This window comes from Xiphophorus couchianus, chromosome 23 (genome assembly GCF_001444195.1).
Source record: "Xiphophorus couchianus chromosome 23, X_couchianus-1.0, whole genome shotgun sequence".
Lineage (NCBI taxonomy): Eukaryota > Metazoa > Chordata > Actinopteri > Cyprinodontiformes > Poeciliidae > Xiphophorus > Xiphophorus couchianus.
In genome coordinates, this window is record NC_040250.1 from 6,308,380 (window position 1) to 6,325,728 (window position 17,349).

Sequence of the window (17,349 nt, forward strand, 5' to 3'; positions counted from 1 at the left end):
AGTGGACGTGTAATATGAGAAGCAGTATACTTGCAAATAGGAGAGGCAAAGACGTACAACTTAAACACAATTTAAAATCAGTTTTTAAGCATTTTGAATCAATATGGAATAGGACTAGGAATTGTGATTCTTTTTGGAGTTGTCTTTCTTTTCCTGCACCACTAGCAGTCAGTGGCAAAGAGAAGAGAAGCCAAGGCTACTTTTATACACTTTCTTTTCTCTACTCCACTCACATTTATCATACCCCCCCCCCCCATTTGGATAGATTGCAATGATTCCAACTAGTGTGCAGGAATTATAAGGGCCCAGTGCCACCCTTTGCCCCCTCTTGCTCCGCCCATGCTAGCAATTAGTACTGGGAGAAGGCGGAGGAGCTCATGTTTTTTTTAATCATTATATCGCGACATAATGATAACTTTAACAAAAACAAACACATTTATTGTAAAAGTTACATATTTCAGCTTTAAACTCTCCGTAAAAATGTTGGAAAGTTTGTCACAAATCGTGGAAAAGTAAAAAATAAATAAAATAGTTGCAATAGTTTTTCCAAGACAACAAACCAGATCAGAGATGCAGAGACAGAAGCTCATCCCACACAGAGCTGGTAAAAAGTTGACAGTCTGGCCGTGCCCTGCCTCTCCGCTGTTGTTTTGCAGATGTTCATTAGCATGTAGCTAACCCCCTCCGGCTAGCAGCTCCGCCTCCTGCGCGGTGATTGGCCGGGCTGTTACTGGAGCTGTCAGCTCTGCTCCGGGAAGCTTTGCTCTCCTCAGTCCAGGCTGCAGCTTCAGACAGGCGGAACCGGGGGCCAGCGGCAGAATCGCTCCCTTTTGTTAGCAGCTCCAACCGGATCCATGCAGGACGGCGCCGTTTTTGGAAAATGATCATCTGTACGAGTAAAATGGAGTACCCCCTAATATCGCAGTGCAAGCGGGTCCAGAATCAGGTAAGGCTGGGATTATACGTATAAGCCCGGGAAGTCAAAACCGTTCATTCATTTGTCTCTCTGTCAAGAAAACGGCTCCACTCTTTACAGGCGCTTAAAACAAAGCCTCAATTTTCTTTTAATCGGTAATTACATATTCTCGTTGCTGTCAGTTGAACTGGAAGTTAGTTTGGTTAATTTGTTTTCAGATAGGAAACTTTGAAACAAAGTGTAAGACTAGACGCTGAAGTTGGCCTGCGATTTGGAACTTGTGTAAAGGACTATTCCGCATCTTTAAGGATAATCTGATCTTTGACTATCTCCAGATAAAAATCTAACATACGTATCACTGTGAAACCTACGTTAATTACACAGCCTTCAAAAACAGTTTATAATTCATGGCGCTGTTTTTGGTCTTTACAAAGCCCAAAAAGGGCTACTTCATGTTTTTTTGTTTTAGTTTTAGCACCTCATTAAGTTGTGAAAGCCTCAACTGTCAGGAAGGTTAAACCAGGACTGACATTTGTCACTCTGGCTACAAGCTGCTCAGGGTTTCATACAGTTTTAATTTGTGAATCCCTTATTTTACCACTCAAAACACAAACAAGGCCATTTAAAGCTATTTATAAGTAAGCCCATCTATAAGACAGAAACCACAATGGTTATGACGAGTCAAACCTAGAAAGGATTATGCTACAAGGATGAACCTGTTTTAAAAACACAGTTGTGATGTTGCGAAATACGTATTATGAATGTGAGACCATAAGAAAGTATGATTAAATGGATTATAAAAACCACAATAAACAGACAAAACACTGATCGGAGACTAGTTAGGACACGTTTTAATAATCATGAAACCTTTGTTCTATAAGTGAAACAACAAAAAGGGCCATTTGAAAGCTTTTTTTTTGAAGTTGCAGCATTAGGGCCAAATTAGATTCGGTCAACCATTAAAACCAAAGTAGTTAGACAGTCAAACCTTAAAGTATTCTATACTGAACAGAGCTTTAAAAACACCAATTGTAATATGCAAAATTATTCTATTAGCCAAATTTTAAAAATATCAATGCTTTTATAACATTAAGCTCAAAATAACTAGGCAAATCAGACAGAGGATGAATTATTCTTCATTGTTCAACTGCCTTCAAATCTCAATTTGATGTGTGAAATCTTTATTATATTTCTTGACATACATGAGGGCTACCTTGATGAGGTTTTATGTGCCTAAGTGTGTAATATGCTGTATCTAGACTGGTCAAACCTGAACACAATTATTCTTTGTGATTCACAAAACTATTTTGCTATTACTGGGTCTTCAAAAACATAACATTTTTAAGTTGTTTTTTTTTTTTTTTTTTGCCATTTTAACGAATGTACATGAGGTTCAGCTTGAAAATGTTATTCTGTATTAAATTTACATTTCTTACGACTAGTCTGGCTATTTAAGTTGATGTACGTATAAAAAACTGCTTCAAGTTTTAATTTTTTGTGTTCTTACAAGCAAAATTTAAGTTTCTCATATCACAGACCGTATTTTAAAGAGTCTTCATGCGATGTTTAGTAATTCAGTTCAGGTTTGATCAGTTTAAATACCTTAAAATGAAATTATAACTCATTTTTAAAAAGTACTCTTGAGAAAGCTGCGAAATGGCCTTTTACTGTCATTCCGAATCGGAACCCAACTTCCGCGCAGTAACGTTAACTGTAGCGGCTGTAGTTTGCTAGCGCTAGCAAACGAAAATAGGCGAACCGAACTTGTAACGTTAACATCTATCGCTCGGGAAATGGGTCAGAAACTCGGATTAAACACTTCAAGTGACCAGATGATTTTTATTTGGTTTATTTCTGGCTCACTCACCATTCAAGTGTTTTTTTCATCACCAGCCGTTAAAATGTCACGTAAAGCTCGAGCCATCTGCGTTGAAACGTTAACTCGGAGAGTTGATCTAAAAACGGCCGTTTCTATAGAAGAGAAAACAAGTATAAGATGTTGGGAGGTTAGTTTCGATGTGGCCGGACAAAGACAGAAACGTCTCCTCTACTGTACCGTTTTCTATTTTTTTTTTTTTTTTCCCCTCGGTGTCATTTTAAAATAAGAGGCCGAGTATATTTTTAATTTTATCGCGCTGGAGATAAACGAGAAACGGCTGGGGACGTTTATGTGGATGAAGCTGCAGGTGAAGGTGACATCATCTGAGGGTTTGAGGAGGAAAAAAGGTGTTTCAGTGTGGTGTGAAGTAATGCAGTGACATTTAATTACTGCTGTTTTAAATGCATGAACAAAATAAGGTGATAATTGTGTTAAACCACGTTAACAGACAGATTTCTCAGCTTTACGGCAGCTCTTGTGCGCGTCCTTATTGTGCTGTATTTTCGCCTGAACTGGACTGCCAATCAAAGTTGTTTTTCTCCTCTTAGTGTTGTTTTCCGCTTTGCAACAGAAAGGGGGCGCTGTGCCGAACGCAGTCCAACAAAGACATGTTTTGCTGCAGATTGTGGAGCAAAACATGTCTTGTACAGAAATGGAATAAAACAGACAGCAATGTGAGCTGCAGTTCTGGTTTCATTTCAAGCATGTGCCACTTTTTCTCCACTTTCCTTTGTCTTCACAGTTCCTCAAAGCTGATGACACATCATTTCATATTTCATTTTTAAAGAGCTTCTTGTTGAGGAATAAACTTTAATAAATATAGCCTGTTATCAGTGAAATCTCCCTTGCTCTACCTGCCTACCTTGTTTACAGTCAGATCTAATCACTCACTGATGAATGTGGGTTTATTTAGTTCTTTGTTTCTCCTGGCAGTACTGCTCCAAACCCCCCTCCTCCTCTTGCTCTGTGCAAACTGCTCTGGGCTGCAGCTGGGTTGTTTTGCATTACTCCTTGAGTTCAGGTTGCAGAGCCAAAATCGGTCCCGAGTGCTTGTTTCCGGCAAGGAGGAAAGGGGGTGTTGATGTTTTCTGATAAGGATGAACCATCTCTCCAGGATCAGTCAGAATGCAGATTGGATGTCCCCCTCTTGTGTCTGCATCACTCACTCTTAGAAAGGAAGCTTGCATCAGTCCTCCACTTCTTTGTGTGTCATCGTGGACCCTTGCTCCACTTCATATTGCAGCTTGCACAGTGCTGCTGTTTTTCTGCCAGCGATCAAAGCCTGTCTTTGTCTGCATTTACCTATCCTGCCCTCAGTGACGTCACCCATGTTTTTTATTTCTCTGCTGCCTCATGCAACCTCTCCGATCAACACACAGTGTCATTTAAAAAAAAGTATCAGCCCCCTCACAGAATAAGTTTATTTGCACACTTCTAAATGTTTAAGATCACCAAACATAACCAAAAGGTATTCAAATGTTAGTTTGTAAATTGTCCACTTTGTTAAACCAATAATTAGTTGTGATTATCCACATTTTTGGTCTTACTACTGCCAGACATAGACATTTAATTATATATAAAACCTGTCTAATTTTATAAAGTAGGTGATTATATACACGTGAAGAGAACATGCAAATTCACAAGTTCTCAAAAGAATGCAACAAATCCTTATCAGTGCAGACTTTACTTACCTCTGATATTAGCAGTGAAACATGGTGGTGGCAGTGTGATGATCTGGGGTTGCTTCGCTGCTTTAGGGCAGGGATGCCTCACCTTAAGTATGTTAATCACTGGTCTTAAATTTTGTGGTGGCTAGGCCTGTCGCGGTAAGCAATAAATCAATGAATTAATTAATCACATGATAAATTAAAAAAAGCTCAATTTCCATTTGCTTGACTTGTATTTTTCCTTGTACCAAAAAATGGATGACAAACGTTTTCAAGCTGGTGCTTTTGTCTCCACTTGCTTGTTTTCTAAGTAAAATAAACATTTAATTTGATTTAAATTTTACATATTGATTCAGGTTATCTTTTAACCTGTTTGATTTGAAACGTTTGTGGCAGGAAATCTAGAAGGCGACCTACTTTTTTCTCAGCTCTGTGCTGATGACCTCTTCAGAGTTTGGAAACTTTTTAAGTCTGTTGTGATCTGAGTATTTTAAACACTTTATTATTCTGACTAAATCACAATAGATATTTAGGTTTGGTAACCAGACTGTGTTTTGTTATGCACACACAGGTGTCTAGATGATTTCTCCTTGTTGTTTTATGCATCCTCCCACACATGGTTCTCACTTCTTCTTTTTTTTCTTTTCTTTTGTGGGTGTGATTTTTTTTTTCAAGTAGGTAGGCAGGCAGTAAGGAATGCTTTATCAAAAAGAGTCTGGCTTGTTTTCATCCAGTAAAGATCAAAATTGTCTTTTTAAAATTCATTTTAAACACAGTAAGAATGACTTTCATGAAAGCTTTTCCCAAATGGATGACTGCATCTTTCATTTTGCTGCTGTCAGCAGACAGATGTTGTTTAAGAAGTAGGATGTGTCATTTCCTGCTTTGTGAATGCTCAACTTTACTGTAGTTCCTGTTTCTGAAGGACTTCTCTGTCAGACTTTGTCCAGACATGTTAGAAATTACAAAAAAACCTCCAATTTCCTAATCAATTACGTGGGACGCCAGTGATGACAAAGACAATCTCCTCACTTGGTGAAAGACCAACTTTTGACACTTGTGTTGTTAAATCAGATTTCAAAATCACATCCATGGACTCTTGTAATTAGATGATTTGTTGCTTAAAGTGTTTTAGTTTTTTTCTTTTAACAAAAAAGAAAAAAACTAACACATTTTGAGTAGATCTCTGATCTCTTCTCTGAAACTGCTACTTTTAGTTGAAAGTTATTGTACATAAATTTATGAGACCATTGCCAACAGCGGCTACTTCCTTGGCTATTTTGAAGCCAGATATTGATCAGATTAATGTTTGGCTGGCACTGGCAAATGAGAAAGAGACTACTCATTTGCATAGGATTGGAGAGGCTAACAACTAGCATGTTGATGCTGGTGGCTACCCACTGGTTTTTCCGACTTCCTGTTTCATTTTATGATTGATTTCACAGGGATAGTGTGTAAATGCATTCATCTATACAAAAGCAAGAGGCGCTTTACACCAGAGTTAGCGTAACAGCAGTGGCATCCGGTTGTTGATCACATGACTTGTGTGATGCGAAAAAAGTGTTTTCATTACAGGTTTGCAAAAAACACTAATTTTGACACAGTTCAAAAAACGCCTCATCCTGGAGCAAAAACTTGATCAAAAAAATTTTTTTTTAATTTCCATTTCCTCTAACTGAATTTAATTTGTTATTCAAATTTGCACAATTTTATAGATAATGGAAACACAGCTATTGAGTCAAAATGAGAAAGCCATGGATTATTTTCCTTTCACTGAAGAATTATGCTCCATTTTGTGTAAATCTATAACTTAAAATCCCAATAAAAGACACTGATGTGACAAAACATTGAAAGATCTCAGAGGTAGAATAGTTTCGCAAGCCACTTTGAATTCTGCCAGAAAATTTCTCAATCAGCCGCTTCATGTATCATTTACCCTAAAAATGGAAGTGTGATCACTCAACATCGCAATCTGAGCCCATTCTACCATGAGGAGGAATAAAAATAGGCCCGTGCCTCCCGACATGTTAGGTCCTTGAGAAATGAGGCGTGTTTTCTGCAGCGCAGGCCTCTGAAATGCTGCTTGGTGCAACACTGCTTCTTTCAGGGATCCGGCCAGCTAGCGCTCCATGGAGCAGTAACCTAGATTCAGCAACTAGGCATGCTAATCAGTAGCGCTTGTGTTCGAGGAGTAACACCCGTGTGAATGAGCTCTTATAGGCCTTTGATTGGCAGCCACCTGTGCTCTCCACATTCTCCTCCTCCACTATTTCTTGTGGGCGCCGACAGCCTGGAGAAGGTCAGGGTCTGTGCCTCAGCATGTTTCATTTAACTCTAAACCCCCCCTTGGTTACTTTGCTTTGTATGAAACTATAAGAATAAAGTGTCGTTCATAAGGATCGAGCTGTTTAGAGCGTCCTTTAGAGCTATTTGGGTCATGAGGTGGAGCTTACTGCAGGATCAGGCAGGAACCATCATCCCCTGCAAGGAGAAGTGAAATACCACATGGAGCTTTGAGCCAGATAAACATGCTGCTGAATACTAAAGAGCCATACGGGGCTTAGGTGCACAAACAAGCTCTGCTACTCTCTGTTCTCACCGGTCGTCCTACAAGCAGAGCTGTGAAAAAGTATTTGCCCCGTTTCTCCACATTTGGTATCATATCAAACTATTTTTATATCAGGCAAAGATAATATGAATAAATAAAGTACAGTTTTTAATTTGCTTAATTTATTAAGCCATCGGAAACCTTGGATGAAAAAGTAATCACCCCATACGTCTGAACCAGAAGTGATCTGTGCCACTGAACTGCCATCTTGGTAGGCAAGCGGAAAGCATAGATGAACCGTAGCTAGGAGACCAACAACAAAGAGGGGCCAAAAATTGTAATCAAGTAATAGATGTAATGTACTTATATTGTTTATAAGATGATAGGAATGAGGTGAGAGCTAATTCTAAGCTTGTGGCTTGTTTGTTGTTATCATAGCAACTGTCATGAGAGTTAGTTACTGATACCTACCAAGATGGCTGCCAGCTACAAAGTTCTCGGAAGTGTGACGTTAAATGAGAACTAAGGTAGCCTCTAACTGTCAACACAGAAACGTTTTTTTATGAAACAGGAAAGTTTTTAACTGTTTTCCCCTCCACCCATAGAGAAATAACATTTTAGGAGACCCAAAACGCTTCTTTTATTCTTTCTAACAAGGGTAGGTTGGTTTTGCTAGCTTTTTTTCCTTAATAAATTAAATTGCAGATTTTTTTATTTATTTACTCAGGTAGTGTTTCTCTGGTTTAATCGTGACGATCAAAGGTAGAACAGGCCGTCAGATCCAGATAAAGTTGTAAAGTTTCTACATTTGAAGTTGAAGTGAACCCGTTTGATCTGTTCAGAGGAACTGGATCTGTGGCTCCTGAACACCTTTTCCTAGAAGCCGTTATATTATGTAGAGAGAAGAAAAACAAGCTTATAAATGTCTACCGGTGAGGACCGGCCAGCCTCCTGCTTTACATAGGTCTGTTTCTGTTGGCCCCAGGCCCGCCAGTGCAGTCGCTCCCATGTTTGAGTCTTTGGCCTCCTCCACGTCTTCGATCCTCGCCGAGCTTCCCTCTTTCAGGCCTCCTCCGCTCAGTTTTCATATTAGTTTCTTCATCTTCACTTCCTCAGTGTAAAGCCCCTTTTCAAACGGCATTTTTTGTGCTTCTCTTACTTCCAGCTTTCAAATAAACAAGTTAATCCAGCGTCTCGACTTCATTAGATAAACATCAAACAAGCTAAAGAAGCCTCTCTCACTCGTGAACACAATCTGACTTTGCGTCTGTTGAGATGTTGTTTGGGTGCTTGTTGAATTTCTAGGAAAAAGAAAGCCAGGAATGCTTTAACTCTCCCGTGGCACCGCCGCTCTTCTTCCAAAACGGCCCCTCTTCCTCTGATTTAAGGTGTGGAACATGACTCTGGTCCAAAGCGCAGCCTGAGCCTGCCATCACATGGTGCTGGACGCTCCAACTTCATCTCGAGCCAAGAAGTTCCTGGCTATAAATCAAAGGGCCGTAATGGCTGTGAAGGGAGGACGGCGCTGTGCTGCTCATGTTTACGTCTGTTCATTGTATTTAGAGGAAGCGCTTATGGATGCCTTTTGAATCTCATAGTATTGGTGGGCATTTATTGTTTCGTTCAGCATTTATCATGAAAAGTTTCTTATCATTGCCATGATACATTTTGGATATTGATGGTAAATAAAAAAACAAAACTGAGGGTATTATGACAAATTAAATCAGCTTGTCAAAAATGGGTTATTTTTGCTGATTTCTGCACTGTTTGTTCCATTGGAACATCAATAAATGTCAGAAAATTTGAAAATATTATTAAATACACTCATTATGTGCAGTTTAGTGATATAAATCACAATTTATGAAGGGGCAGTATCATGTAAAATCAACTATTTAGGGCTTTTACATTATGTTATAATGGTATGGTCCTCTGAGCTGCAGCTTCCAAACTTCCCCCACTCTGCTCCTTCAGACTAGCCAGCAGCAATTAGCAAAGGCCTTGTGGAGCTGCACATCAGCTGAGCTACTTCTCAGTGAAACGCTGGTAAAAACGCCGTTAAAGGGTTAATTTAATTGGTTTATTTGGTAGGGACAGACATAGACATAGACAAACTGAACAAAACAGCAGTCCCATGTTTACGTCATAGTGCAATAGCAACAGCTAATTTGCAGCACTTGTCCCTAGCAGCACTTAATAGAGGAGCCATGTTGTGATGACTTCCTTAAGGCAGAGTTTCAGAAAGAGCAGGAGTTTTTAAAAAGACAGAGGCCGACAAGGTGTTAAATTAGGAACTAAAATTTATTTCAAGTAATATATATATATATATATATATATATATGTATATATATATATATATATATATATATACTGTATATATAAATGGAATGTTGCGTTTGTGGCGTGATGAAGGCTGTGCCATGCGTTCACAGCTATACAGTTACCTAAAGAAGTAATAATAAATAGCTTTATTTATCACAATCTTTATCGTTATTAAAATAATGTCAGTCCATATCGCACACCCCCGTCTCCTAACTGAGATTCTCTGAATTATTCTGACTTAACAGTGAGAAAAGCAGATCCTCCTGATTGGATTTTGTTTCATAGTTACTTCCTCGGCCTCGTTTTTCTGTTACAATGGGTGGAACGTCCTTTGTTCCACCGTTTCCCTGCCACAAACCAACCTGTCGTCTGTTTGTTCTGGTTTGTGCAGGGGATGGTGAACGGCGAGAAGGAGCGCGTGTCCTTGCTGTTTATGAAGACACTGGTCAGCAGGGGGAGCGTGGACGCCGTGTCGCAGCAGATGGCGTCCCACCCCCAGTATCTGGAGAGCTTCCTGCGCACACAGCACTACATCCTGCACATGGACGGCCCCCTGCCGCTGCCGTACCGCCATTACATCGCCATCATGGTGGGTGACCTGGCTGCTGACGCTGGAAGTGCTCCGCTTCAGCTGCTCCGTTCTTTTAAAACTTCCCCTCTGAACGTTCCTCTGCAGGCGGCGGCCCGTTATCACTGCAGCTACCTGGTGTGCCTGCACTCGGCCCAGTTCCTGAGGGCCGGCGGGGACCCGCTGTGGTTGCAGAGTCTGGAAGCGGCTCCACCTCGTCTTCGCCTGCTTGACCACATAAACAAGGTGCTGGCTCACCAGCCCTGGCTCGCTGCCGGCTCCCACATCCAGGTACGCAGAGTTTATTCAGGGCCCTTTGCTCTGACAGCTACACTAAGCTAAGCTAACTTAAACTTAAATCCATCGTCTGGAATGAAAACACTGAGACACAAGAAGCTCATGGTAGCTCTGGAGGAGCTGCAGAGATAATCTGTTAGTGTACACTTTTTTTCTCCAGGAAGAAGAAATGAACTGTTGAATAAAAGTTCAATTTAAAGTTGCAGTGTGTAACTTTTACAACAATATGATTTTTACATGTTTGTTAAAACTTTTTAACATGTTGTGACAGTTTAACATGAGACAGATAATCTGTGAAAAGATCAAACTCCTCCAGCTACGACTCACTCCCGGTCAAAAACAACCGAGCCAGGAGGAGGATCTTAGCGCTGTCAGTCATGTTTATGTATGCGCTGCTGGATGTGTCAATGGTGAAAAAACATCTGACTGTTCCAGGAAAACCTTTTATCCACTGTTATCAGTGGACATGCTAACTAGCCTTAATTATTTTTAATAATTACTTTATTAATTTTCACTCCAATAATGCAGACCCGTTCAATAAACTCAAATACTTTTAGAAGTCCATTTATTTAATTGAGTCCATCACATTATATATAGATTTATTACCTTTATTTCTCCTAATTATGATAATTTTCTGCTAACAAATAATAAAAACACATTTAAAATCTAAATATTTCATCAGATCATGTTTGCTTAATAAAAAGTATGTTTAATACCTCCTTAGAGGTTGTTACTTTCAAATGGTACCTTTTTAGTCTCTATATTAATGTATTAAACATGTTTTTTTTCCCTTCCAGCCAGTCAGATTAATCAGAGCGGTGCGCTAAGCGTCTTGTTTTTCCTGTGTGTTGTCTCCAGTCACTGCTGAAGGCCGGTGAGCAGTGCTGGTCGCTGGCCGAACTGGTGCAGGCCGTGGTCATCCTGGCCCACTGCCACTCGCTCTGCAGCTTCGTCTTTGGCTGCGACACGGACTCGGACCTCGCCCACCTTGCCAAATCTCCCAACGTCACCCCGCCGACCTTCTGCCCCTTCGATGCTGCCAACGGCAACGCCAACGTGCCTCAGTCGCTCAGGCAACCCTCCGAACATATCACACGGCGACGGGTAAACCAACCAGACTTCAGCCTGGAGACTCAAAATGTTCATTAAGGGCGTAATAAACAATTATTTTAGTAATCAAGTAATCTGTTAATTATTTTGATGATTAGTTGAGTAATCAAATAAGAAATCTGATCAAATAAAATATTGGTAAATAATGCGGCATCAATATCGGCCCAAATTTTCATATCTGTTCATTCCTAATAATAAACTTTCTGTAGCTTAAAAATGTACCTGTAACAATTAATCAATTAATCACATAATAAATTAAAACAAACTCAATAATGTCCATTTCCATGATTTATAGTTTTCTCTCTTTTTCTACCAAACACTGGATGACAAAAGTCTTCAGTCTGGTTCTTCGGTCTCAACTGAAACTTTTTTTGAGGACGAGTTTGGTTATAGAGAATTCATAATTAATTTTATATGTTTGGTTTATTTATTTTGGATTTTTAAAATGTCTTCCAGTTCCAGTGTTAAATGTTCATTAGAAGTTTAAGTTTATTAATCTTTAAAAATGTGTTCTTGCGTTATTCTCTGTTATCGTTATATTATTTGAAAATTGTGTCAAAGCATTAATATTATTGTTTAATAACTTCTGGGGTAATTTATTCTTCAGCAAAATTTGTTATTATATGAGGCCTAGTAACAATAATAACTCATTTTCTAAGTCAACTTTCACAAAAGTTACACAAAAATCTGAAATTATGTCCAATTTCATAAGAAGAAATAATAAAGAAGCAGCAGTCTGACACTGTTTTAATAAAAAAAATGTACTCCCGTTTTTAGTTTATGTATTCAACTTTAATAATGAACTCTAAATGTGTAAAATCATTTAAACTATTTAAATCCAAACTGTCGCAAATTAACATGATGCAACTCATTTAAACACGAGAGCATCATGTTCAGCTGTAATCGTATGAAAGGAAAGACATATCTGAACTTTTATTGTTTTCTAACTGGTTTAAGCTGTTTGTAAATGAAAACATGAGACATGAATGCCTGGTTCATTTTTACCCTTTAACTATTTTATAATCCTGGCCAAAGGCTTTTTGTTCCTTAGCTAATAAATGTTTTTTTTCTTTTTACATTCGGTCTCATTTGTGACATTACACATAAAATTAGATCATTTCTTATCACAGGAGAAGATATGTTTTGGTTTCTTGTAAATATGGAATAAGTATTTTTACCCTGGGTTCGTTTTCGTGCCAACAGTCTTTGGACTCGAGCTGCGACATGGTTTGCCTGAAGGAGAGGATCCAGAAGTCCCAGGAGGAGCAGGAGAAGAGAGAGGAGCGTCTCCTGCAGGCGCAGACTCTCCAGCAAACAGGTAGTAGAAATAAACAAACAACCAGTCAGAGCAGCTGTTTACACTCTGACGGCTCCAGGGTGTGAAATCTGAGCGAAAGCCACGGTCTCCCCTCCATTCCTGTCACCGACTCTCTTTTTTTAGATGTGGAAGACGAGGAGGAGATGCTGTGCTTCGCCGATCCGTCACGTTTCATCACAGACCCCGACTTCTGCTACCAGGAGTTCGCCCGGCGGGACGAGGATCACCTCCAGGTGCTCAGAGTTCAGGTGAGGCCAGGCGTCGGTAAACGAGAGCGGGTCAGCGCCGACGCTGGATGCAAACTCTGAGCCAGAATCTGTTTGATCAGTAATTCAGTGCCTTTCAATATTATGTATTTTTGGGGACGTCACAAATAAAAATCTGAAAATATCAAACCTTCTGTATCCCTAAAAACAATGAAGTGCATTTAATATTAGCTGTTTACCTTCTCATCTTCTATTATGGCTAAAATAATCATAATTAATCGATTATTAAGATAATTGTCAACTAACTTACTAATTTAGTAATAAACATGAATATTCAGAATGTAAAAGAGACCAACAAACTCAGAGCAGAAATTAACCCAAATTTGTAAAAAAAAAATAAATATATATATATATATATATATATATTATAATATTTAATATTAATAAATTGAATGAGAAAATCTTCTGTCACTTTAATTGTGAAGTATTTTTATTCCTCTAATTTATTCATAAATACAAATAATGGAAAATCTAAATACAATACTGCTTTTAAAAAACCGTCAGTCTGGTTTACGCCTTTATATCTTATTAAATATTTTTGGATGGTTTTCATCATTCAGTCTTCTGTAAATGAAAAACTAATCCACTGCAGATACATTTGATGGATTTGTCTCATTATTTTTATTTTTAGGATTACTCCTGGGAAGTCCACGGCTTCTCCCTGATCAACAGATTGTACTCGGACATCGGTCACCTGCTGGATGACAGGTTCCGGAGCGTCACGTCGCTCCCGTCGCTGCACAGCTCCGACCTGAAGAGAGCCATCTGGAATTACATCCATTATGTGTTAGGAATACGGTAAGACCAGCAGCACGTCGAATTACAACTAACACAAGAGCTGCTCCTGCTCATCTACTAGATAAACATCTGCCGACTTTTGTTCTCAGTTATGATGACTATGACTACGTGGAGGTGAACCAGCTGCTGGAGCGAGACCTGAAGCTGTACATCAAGGCTGTGGCTTGTTTTCCAGACGTCACTAAAACCCCGGTGTGTCCACTGAGCTGGAGTCTGCTGAAAGCCTCAGAACGGGTAAGACAGGATTTCACCGGCCCGTCACAGAAACCAGCATTTACAGGATCTGCCTGAAAAAAACAAACTTAATTTGTACAAAGATTAAACTTTAGAAGCAGCTTTTCAAAGTCGACCAACAGGTTCTGTTTCTTTTGATTCTCTAAATTATTTCAGAGATTAATTTCTGACTGTAAAGTTTCCTTTTAGTTTCCACCCAAAATTGTACTCAAGTAAAAGTAGCACTACTTCAACTTTTGCTTAAAAAGTAGCCGTTCAAGAAATTAGTCAAGTGAGAGTAAAAAAGTGGTTAAAAATTCAACTCAAGTGCTGAACTGATCAAAACATCAATTATTTAATATTTAAAAATTACATAATAAGACCAAATATGGACCAAAATATAAAGTTATGTGGAAAAAAATACCATAATTTCAAAATGCAGCAAAAATATTTTTTTATAAATATTTTCCTTTCAATATAAAACTAAACTTTAACAAAAACTGCAGGTGTGTTCTTGCATTATCGCCTGAAAATGGTCTCAAAACGACAATATTATCAATTATCGGGACAATTTATGTCCAGCTGAATTTGATATGCTTACAGGCTTAGTTGAGGAGAAGCTTTGTCTCTTACTCTTCTTCTGCCCTCAGATACACGTCAACTTGCTGATCATGGAGGCCCGGCTGCAGGCGGAGCTTCTTTACGCAATGAGAGCCATCACACGGTATATGATCGCCTGAAGCGCTGGTTCCGACGGCCCGCCGGTACAGAGAGACCCTGAGAGGACGAGGAACGTTGAACTGCAGGCAGCGGTGACGCGAGGCGGGAAGCGGCAGATTTAACGTGTTTATTATGCTCCTCCCCGCCACATCTCTCACCTTTCTCAGAAAACATCCTGCCTCTCTAAAGGTTACGTGCAATTATTAGTAGTTATTTTAAAATTTCCCTGTTGTCTTGTGTTCCAGTTGAGTCTGTGAGAAGCTGCTTGTTTGCAGCGTTGTGTTATCAGTTGCCAACACTCCTATTTTTTTCATTAGACAAGTCTCCTTTTGTATTAACTATGCTTTCCCAAAAAAAGAAAAAAAAAAGTTTTTTGTCGTACAAGGTGAATGAATGTTAATGGGAGATCAGGGGCTTGTTGTTGATTTATTTTTTGACAATCTTTGTCAATTTGAAGGATGTTTTTTGGACTGTGACGCTCCCTGACATTTCGTATTGATGCTGATCGAGAACAAACAGCCGTGACTGCTGGACGTTATCACATCACTATAGTTTCTTTTAATAAGCACTTTTTTAAACTTTATATATTTATAATGCAATGTAGCTCATCAATAGACATTAAGACAAAGTGTGTGGGTCCGACACCTTTCCTCTCCTCCTGTTTTTGCGTTTCTGCCCCAGGTTTCTGTAAAGGTACTCGATTTGAGATGTTTTTCTTTCTTCCTACTTGCGTTATGTGGAGCCAGAAGGAATTTAAAGATGGTGGACGTTTGCAAACAAACTCCTCTGAGAAGCTGAGCCACTCGGATCACGCCTAATATCGAATGTTATTGGCAGCATGTTACAGAAGAGTTTGGTGAAGGAAAATTTGTGTTTGAGTTGCATGTTTGGGCTTTTGCATTTGTACTTTTTCAAGTCTAATTAGGTTAAAACTCATCTAAATTTGAAAAGCAGAAAATGAGCAAACGTATCCTTTTTCAGTCTTTGTTTTCTTATTATTTTTACATTTTTCTGTAAATTTTTGGCGTTACTCCCTTTGTATTGTTCTGAGTGTGACTGTAGGACCTGCTCGTTGCGCTGCAACCTGAGTAGAGGTAGACGTTTCACAGACTGTAGTTAGACTTAGCAACGTGCAGAAGAAACAAGTGCATATCGACTTAAAACAAAGCAAAAGCGCTGTTATAACACAGGTGCCTTTAGGTTGGAAAAACTGGAGCGCTGCTCAAGAGGAGGGTTGTTACTGCTGGAGGCTGGACCCGGGCATCAATCGGCGGCAGAAACGAATGTTTCTTTTCCCCCCGCAAGATGGCCGGCGTCATTTCCGATGAATATTACGCCCGTTTTTTTCACCTTCTGCAAAGTCCCAGCATCTCAGCAAGAGCCTTTGACACAGATGGATGTTAAAAAAAAATGGACAGCTATATTTAAAACAAAAAGTACAAAAAAGAGAATAAGTGCAAAGACAAAAAACATTTTGAAAATGTAAACATGTTTTCTATAAAAAAATGTATCATCAAAATAAACCGTCTGTTGTCTTTCCTTAGAAACCAACTCCCACCTGCATACTTTCACTTTTCTCACATGGAGCTGAAAAAAATGTTTGCAGCTTCAGTTTTTATGTTGTAAGTTTGCGCTGAGTTCAAGTTCCACCATGTTTATCTCCAAGCAAACATGCTAATTTATCAGAGATATTGCTGCAACCAGATCAGCCACTTATCAAATCAAGGACTGGAGTTTCAGAGTTCCCAAGAAAGTCCAGAGAGTTCTTGCTCAAGGATAACAAGCAGGCAGGTGTGAGTCAAGAAGGCCACTTGAGGCCACTTCTCTCCAAAAAAACACATCTAGGACGGATTGAGAGAAAGCAGCACCGAGACTGGCATAAGGCTTTGCTTTTCAGATCCATTTTAGCACCAGGGCAATTTAAAGGAACATACAACAAACAAGCAAATTGATAATCTGTTTATTATTAATCGATCCCAACTCTAAACTGATGTGTTTTTAGCTTTGATTTAAAGGAAGTCAAAACTGCCGAAACACTGATGGAAGTAACAGATTAATGGAAGTAACAAACTTTAATTAATCTAGACGTTTGTTACAGATTAATGTTCCAGATTAGATGCGGAATACTGCTTCTCCATGTTTGGTTCTGGGGGTTTTGAGCAGACCAGAACCAGAAGACCTGAGTGGTCTGCTAGGTTGATGCATCAGCTCCAGGGTTACCCAAAGTCTGTCCTGGAGGGCCGGCATCCTGCTTGTTTTAGTTCTGTCCCTGGTGGTAGTAACAACCTTTTCAGCTTGCCAATGTTCTTCTTAGGCCTTCTAACGAGCCATCATTGGATCCAACTGCGTTAAACCAGGGAGAGAACTAGAACATGCAGGATGACGGCCCTCGAGGACCCACTTTGGGCCCCATTGATTAAAGTCTAGTCCATACATTTGAAAAAAGATAAAACACATGGATAAGTTTCTTGAAATCTTGTTGGGGACATTCATCCTTTAATCTTAGAAATGTTCTTCAGGTGACAAAAGGCCGACTTTGTAACTGTCTTTATGTGTCTGAAGCTTCAAGTCCATCGCTACACCCAGATTTCAGGCTTGATCACTAATTTCTAGCTGTAATAAGTGCAAATTAACTTGTTCCTCAATAAATTCCTAAAATTTGTATTGTAAAACTGCAGTAAACTTTAAAAGCATTTGAGAAACCTCGACTCTACTTAGACACTGTTTGAT

General features: G+C 39.3%; 1 protein-coding gene across 1 annotated transcript; it reads left to right on the top strand.

The window, feature by feature from the left end:
• The first annotated feature begins 748 nt into the window (after positions 1–748).
• On the top strand, positions 749–16,091 carry sesn4 (sestrin 4). Its single transcript, XM_028009122.1, has 9 exons — positions 749–946; positions 9,721–9,918; positions 10,006–10,188; positions 11,053–11,298; positions 12,508–12,622; positions 12,746–12,870; positions 13,520–13,686; positions 13,776–13,920; positions 14,550–16,091. Exons 1-9 carry the CDS (start codon positions 881–883, stop codon positions 14,637–14,639), a joined length of 1,335 nt encoding a protein of 444 aa, XP_027864923.1. The 5' UTR covers positions 749–880; the 3' UTR covers positions 14,640–16,091.
• Positions 16,092–17,349: the final 1,258 nt, after the last annotated feature.